General features: G+C 39.0%; 1 protein-coding gene across 1 annotated transcript; it reads left to right on the top strand.

Moving 5' to 3' along the window:
* The first annotated feature begins 502 nt into the window (after window positions 1-502).
* LOC119735484 lies at window positions 503-1,675 on the top strand. The gene is made up of 2 exons (XM_038209189.1): window positions 503-1,140; window positions 1,593-1,675. The coding sequence occupies exons 1-2, from the start codon at window positions 793-795 to the stop codon at window positions 1,614-1,616; spliced, it is 372 nt and encodes a 123-aa protein (XP_038065117.1). The 5' UTR covers window positions 503-792; the 3' UTR covers window positions 1,617-1,675.
* The last annotated feature ends 4,724 nt before the right edge of the window (window positions 1,676-6,399 follow it).

The following is a 6,399-nucleotide window of genomic DNA, read 5'->3' as shown; positions in this document are numbered from 1 at the left end:
AAAAATCAAAGTCTTAATTAATTACATGTACAGTACAATTTATCAATAAATAATATTCTAATAATCATACAATAAGATCCTCATAAAGTGTCAATACCTCGCCGAAGTGAGCAAGGGAGAGTGCTCGAGTGTTTAGCAAGCGCGCGACTGACGAGCGCGCGTTATAGTTTAGCGAGCCCTCTCGCAATCACACTCGAAGAGCTGCACTTGTACCATGTGTATATGCTGCACACACACAACACGTTACGTCATGTGAAAAAGTCACAAGCTAAAGTGTCGAAAAACGCAAAATACCGTCGCAAGGACATATGAAATACACTGAAATCCTACTCACCCGGACAATAAGGGGTGGGCAGGAATTCCCTGCGGCCAGCAAGACCAGGATGGAATCTCAGAACTCAATCTCTAATGCAATTTGCTGCCGGAAACGATGCTATGTATCAAACAGATTCAGCCATCATGGAAAAAGGACAAGTAAGTCCGTGGGACGAGGCCTTTTTTTTCGCTCGTTACGCGATCTGGTTTTCCGAATTTTTTCTAATATTTCTCATTCCATTGATCAAAAATAGAAAGCGCTAACAAACCACGTTCCCGCATTCCTGGGTGGTTTGGGACTTCACAAATGAATTTTAATTAACGTCAAATTCGAGGTTACAGCCAAAAAATCGTTAGACAAATATAACGCCCGAGAGAGGATGAAAATCAACCAATAACGTGCAAGGTTTGTGTTGCGTCGCCAAAGAACCAATCAAATTGCACGTTCTATATACGTCGCCAAGAGGCGAGTCCAACATGGCGTCGTCCATGTCGTCGCGGAAGCAAGTACCGAGTCCGAGACCGCAGCGGAGACAGAAGGTGAAAATGCTCCAAAATCATCAGTTCAGTGTCTCATGCACTTTCCGACTGGAAAGGGTGAAATGCAGTTTTTCACGGAGCACAGCTGGTCACGTTTCCTTGAGTATACCGACGTCTGGAAGGCCTTCACAAAAGGACCGCAAAGTGCAAGCCGAGATAGCAAGGCACTTCATCGCCAAAACATGCGCCACGTCAGCTGGCGCAATTGTTGCTACGGATCAGCATGATCAGCCCGTCAGTATGCGGTTGCAATCTCACGATCCTAGAGAATGCCGGTCATCATCGGTGAGATACAAATCATACACTTCCCTTCACTTCGAGATTGTGTAATATCATACTAACCTACCAATCATCATCGATCATATCCATGACCAGATGACTTGACTATTTTATGATCATGATGATCGAGATAAAATAAGGGCAAGGGCATTAAGGGGGGGGGGGGGGGCAAGGGGGGGGCTCTGAAAATTCATGGGCAAGATTGCCATATGCGAAGTTCACTAATTTTCCTCTGTATTGACTAACAAGCCCCCAGATAGCAACTTCATGTCATCAAAGTCAATTTGAGCAGTGAGAAAATACAATCATTTTCTTAGAAGACACTTAGAATCTTTCAGTTCACTCTCATAGGGTTTGTACACAGAGTGTTGAGTGAACTTCGTATATGGAAATCTTTCCGCCTATTGGTCATGTTGGTACTATGTAAATGTAAACCTCCACATTTTTTTTCTGTATAGGTCATGCTACAGTCAGTACACTGACAAGTCCAAGGTGAAGAGAGCAGTTCAAGCCCAGCAAAAAGAGAAGTCTTAAATTGCAGGTACATTTTATTTGTATAGAAACTGCTGCTTCCATTTCTATTCATTAACACATTTGGTAACCTTCATGAAAAAAAAACTGCAGGGGGAGGGTGGTGTGATAATCTTATACAAGTATATTTGTGAGGTGCTGTTGATAATCTCCCTCCCCCCAGTATTTATCTGATGTCTGTAACTAAGTTACACTGGAAAACTGTTGTCATAGTTCAGTTCACCCAGTGTCCATGTGAAATGTATTTTGTTTATGAAAAAACAGTCCAAAGAGTTTAATGTATCTTTTGAAACTTTTACTTTTAGCTATAAAAACGCAATGTACGTGTAACGTAGGGAAAGGGAGTCCACCTGGGCTAGTGTACCATCCACAAATATATACATGGCCATGTACATGCACATGTGTATACCAGTATTAGGCCCAAGAACTGATAACTTTCTTTCCATTTATTTGTAATTTCGAAGAAGGGGAAGGTTTTAATGTATACTGTTGTTTACCCTCCCCAACCGACCCCCCCCCCAAAAAAAGATAATCTCACAAATTTAAGGAAGAAACATGACATATACCCTCCTGATTTTGTTTATTTGAGAGCAACACAACATTTTCATTGAAAAAATGGCCTTATTTCAATAAATACAACCAATTAAATGTTAATTACATGTTAACAGTTGAATAAGATTGTATTTTCTGTTTCTCTACTGTATTCTAGAAACTGTAACAGCCAAAAAGGTTCCCCACCCCCCTGTGAAAACGGGAAGACTCCGTTCAGCCACGCAAACGGTTTCCAAGACTGCAGCAAGATCACAACACGTTCTACCCAAACAGTGCATCCTTTGCAGGAAGGAGAAGTGTGTGACCTGCCGAGTCACAAGGAAGAGGAGGCAAGAACCCCTGGTCACATTTACTACCCTACAGGCTGAAAGATTGCTACAGGCGGCGGAAGACAACAACAATGAAGAACTTCTTATGCACATTGTCAAATCCAAAATGGATGTGCTGAGAATTGTTTCGGTGCATTTGTGTAATTGCTCTTATTGTTTATTGTATTTGACACTTATACATGTACTGTAATTGCAGAAATTCAACTGAGGAAGTGCCATTGCATTGGAGTGGTCAGAATAATTGATATCTGTGAAAACACATTTGTGTTTGTTTACAAACTGGCATTTAGAAAACTTATTTTTGTTTTAATTTCTTTTTCATGAAGGCTGTTAACCAAATTGGCAAAAAGATACATGTAACACTGCATAAGGTGTGTTTGAAGTTGTATTTAACCCTTGTGAATGTTTGATGTGGTGTATATTGGGATTTGGGGAATGGATAGGGCCAAAAAGGAAATAGTGGTTGTATCGTCGTTTAAAACAGAAGTTCAAGAAACAAATGTATACTAGATGGTTTTGAATCCAATTTTCTACTTAAAGTGGAATGCCTGCACACCTTAAACAACTTTTGTAAAGTTATCTGCTACTGGAAGCTGTTCTTTTGGGGCTCTTTCTTCTGGGGAGGATCTTTGTCATTTCATTTGGAATACATGAACTCATCCTGTTTGAGGTACCTGCCGTCTTTACTCAAATTGTTCATTCAAGAAAACAACACTAACTGATTAAGATTTTTCCATCTGTGTATTTCTTTTGGCTGAATGCAGAATGTCATGTACAGCACATCAAAGTTGGAATAAAAAAGTTATAGAAACAGTATTCGGATCGTATTTGTTATTTATTGTTTCAAATCGTTCTGATCAAATTTAATCTAAATTTAAATCAATTTAAGTATGACACCTGCTCCATATTAATGATGATCTTGCGTTTCAGCTAACTAGCAGCCATTTAGAGAAGATTGACTGATTTACAGTTTTTGTGGGATATCATAACAAAGCAAATTGCAAGTTCTCTCAAAATGGATTTGTCTGGGGCTCATGGGTTTTACACATTATTCTTTCATAAAGGCTTGTCATTTACAAGATATTTTATAATGTAAGGAACTCTCTGGTTATTTCAAATTGAAATTAACTGTAATAAGCATCCTGCTTTAGAAATAATTACAAATAAAAAGGCTAGAATCTAACATTAAACAAAATGTTCAGCAAGACGGGCGAACCCGCCTCGCGCGCGCATGCATTGCGTGTAAAATGTATATTTGCTGTGTCAAAAGAGGGCGCTATTTCTTTCTTTTTTTCTCATGGACAATTCGTGCGTGTTTTTGTCGTAGAATTTCTCATTCCCAAACAATTTGTTGACCAGGGAACAACGTTTTTCTTAAATGGTACACCGTAATCTACATATCTGGCAAGTTTCATAAAATTAGGTGAACCAGATCGCCTATCTCGAAAACTAAAGCGTTTTCGGGCTCTCGTAAAGCTCCTGCGAAACCAAATATAACGGTGGGGCCGGTCATATATCCGTGCGCGGTAAAATACACAAATATTCATAATAATTAACATTATGAAATGTGCCATTAAAACAATATGGGGACAACATTCATGATAATTTGCAGGAAAATAATAGATATGAATTCCTACCCAAATGTGTTTAAATGATATTATTATAGGAAACATGGTTAAGGAACTACTTTCCCTACAGGCGTGGGAACAATAAAAAGTATACGGTGAACCAAATACTCGTTGCTATTTACGCAACAATGTAAAGGAAAATTAAAGGAACGGTGGAAGTGCATGAGCGATAATTGGGCAGATCGCCACGTTAATGTAGACAACGAAAAGAAGATGACCAAGTATGGAGCCTCGAACTGAGCTCTTTCCAGGTTAACGTCGGCAATGTCGAACTTGTCACCTAGTAGGCTATTTGCCTGTGCTAAACAGTCTACTCCGGTATTTTGTGGAAGGCATTATCGTGTTGCGGCCATCTTGATTGTTTTCCATTCAAATCAACGTGGTAACATGATCTGCGGATTATTCCTGCGGATGAACTGTTCCAGTTTATATAAATAACGATAATATTAATAATAATGACAATAATAATCAGAATCGGCATTTACGAACCCTCTTAATAGCAAACTAAATCACAGCGCTTACGAATAATGAACAATTAGTTGTAAATAAATAATTTAAGTTGAATAATAAAAACAGGTATGAATTGATTATTGGCTGAATAAATGGGCCATCAGCTTTGTGAATTGCTCGAGAGATTTGACATTTTACATAGAAAAGGTCAGAAGAAAAACTAGTTTGGTTCTATGTTGTTGTTGTTTTTTTTTTTTTTGGGGGGGGGGAGTTGAGTTGTTCTGCCCGATCTGCAATGATTTGTTTTTTGTTAAGCCTTTGCCATCTTCGATACAAGCAGATCAAGGTCTTTCTTCTTGCATTGGAGGTCATTGATGCGCAAGCAGATGGTACAAATGTATGATTATACTGTATTGGTGGCTGAGTTGTCAGAACCTCTCAGTTGTGCATCTTTATTATTATCGCCGTTGTAGAAAGAAACATAATGTAGGTTTCAATATTGTTAAACGAACATCATCACTATTTTAATATTCAAATTGTTTATCGAAGATCAATAGCAAATATAATAGGACAATGCCTTTTCGACTTATTTGCATTTATCTGTAATTCAGTGCTTTATTTAAACAGCTCAAATTTTCTGTATGTTTAATTACACTTCCGATATATACGTTTATGCATCACAAGAAATTGACAGATCTAAAGGCAAGGCAAACACGTTTCATTGACACGGTCACTCACGTCTAAGGTGACATTTGAAAATTATCGTTCACCTCGACTCGAATCGTAACTGAGTGGAAAGAGAAACAATGTTTTATTTGTAACATTTATTCAAAATAAATAATTTACTCAAGATGGGCATTTCTTCACCACACATTTCTCGTATTTCGTATTTCCTCATTTGCAAACCCTTCAGGTTTGTTGTCCTTTTTATATTGTTTACTCCAAAGGTGAACCTTACCTCAAAACTACAGCCGCCTTAAGATAATTTAAAGGGGAAAATGAAGAAGGAAAAAACAATATTAGTATAACTACCTATTAGCATAGCAATTGGAAGCAGAACGTTTGAAAGCCATGCATCGGTGAGCGAGCACATGATTATGCGAATGTGTTTCAATCAATCATGCGATCACTTTGAGTCTCTAATGAATAGAGTTGGGGTTGACTGATGCACAAATAATTGAACTATTTCAATCATTTTGATCGTAGTACAGTGTTGTCCGCGATCGGTCGAAGCTTACCAGTGATATAAAAGGCTTGGCGAGGTACGGTATTTAAGGGGCTAACAGGGATGTTATTTTTTGGGCTTAGACCAACTTCTTTTGTAAGGAAACTAAACACGTTTAAATGTGCATACATAGTTCAATTTCCTCATGCGATACAAACTGTGCAAAGTACAACGAGAATCACAGCTCATTTGTACCTAAAGGGTGATGGAGCTATTCAAGGGCGGATCGGGGGGGGGGGGCAAAGGGGACCATGTCCCCCCCCCCCCTCCCAAAAAAAACCCCGAAACCAATTGGGTTTTTTTATGTGACATCGCAATAAAGGCAGGCAATGAGTACACCACCATCTTTTCCTCAAAAAAAAACATTGGTTAAAGTGGTCAGAAATTGCCTCAGATCGCACCACAAAGCATATAGAATCCATTTTTTTCGGGGCCCTTAAGCGGGCCCCGAACCCCACGCCGTAATTTTTTTGACCCACTTTTTTGCGGGACCACAATTTTTTTGGGCCCCCCAAAAAAATGTGTTCTGGATCCGCCCTTGGAGCTGTTT

The sequence above is a fragment of the Patiria miniata genome, unplaced genomic scaffold (genome assembly GCF_015706575.1).
Source record: "Patiria miniata isolate m_02_andy unplaced genomic scaffold, ASM1570657v1 HiC_scaffold_29, whole genome shotgun sequence".
Classification (NCBI taxonomy): domain Eukaryota; kingdom Metazoa; phylum Echinodermata; class Asteroidea; order Valvatida; family Asterinidae; genus Patiria; species Patiria miniata.
Note: the sequence above shows the minus strand (reverse complement) of the source record. Positions and strands in the feature narration are given on the sequence as shown.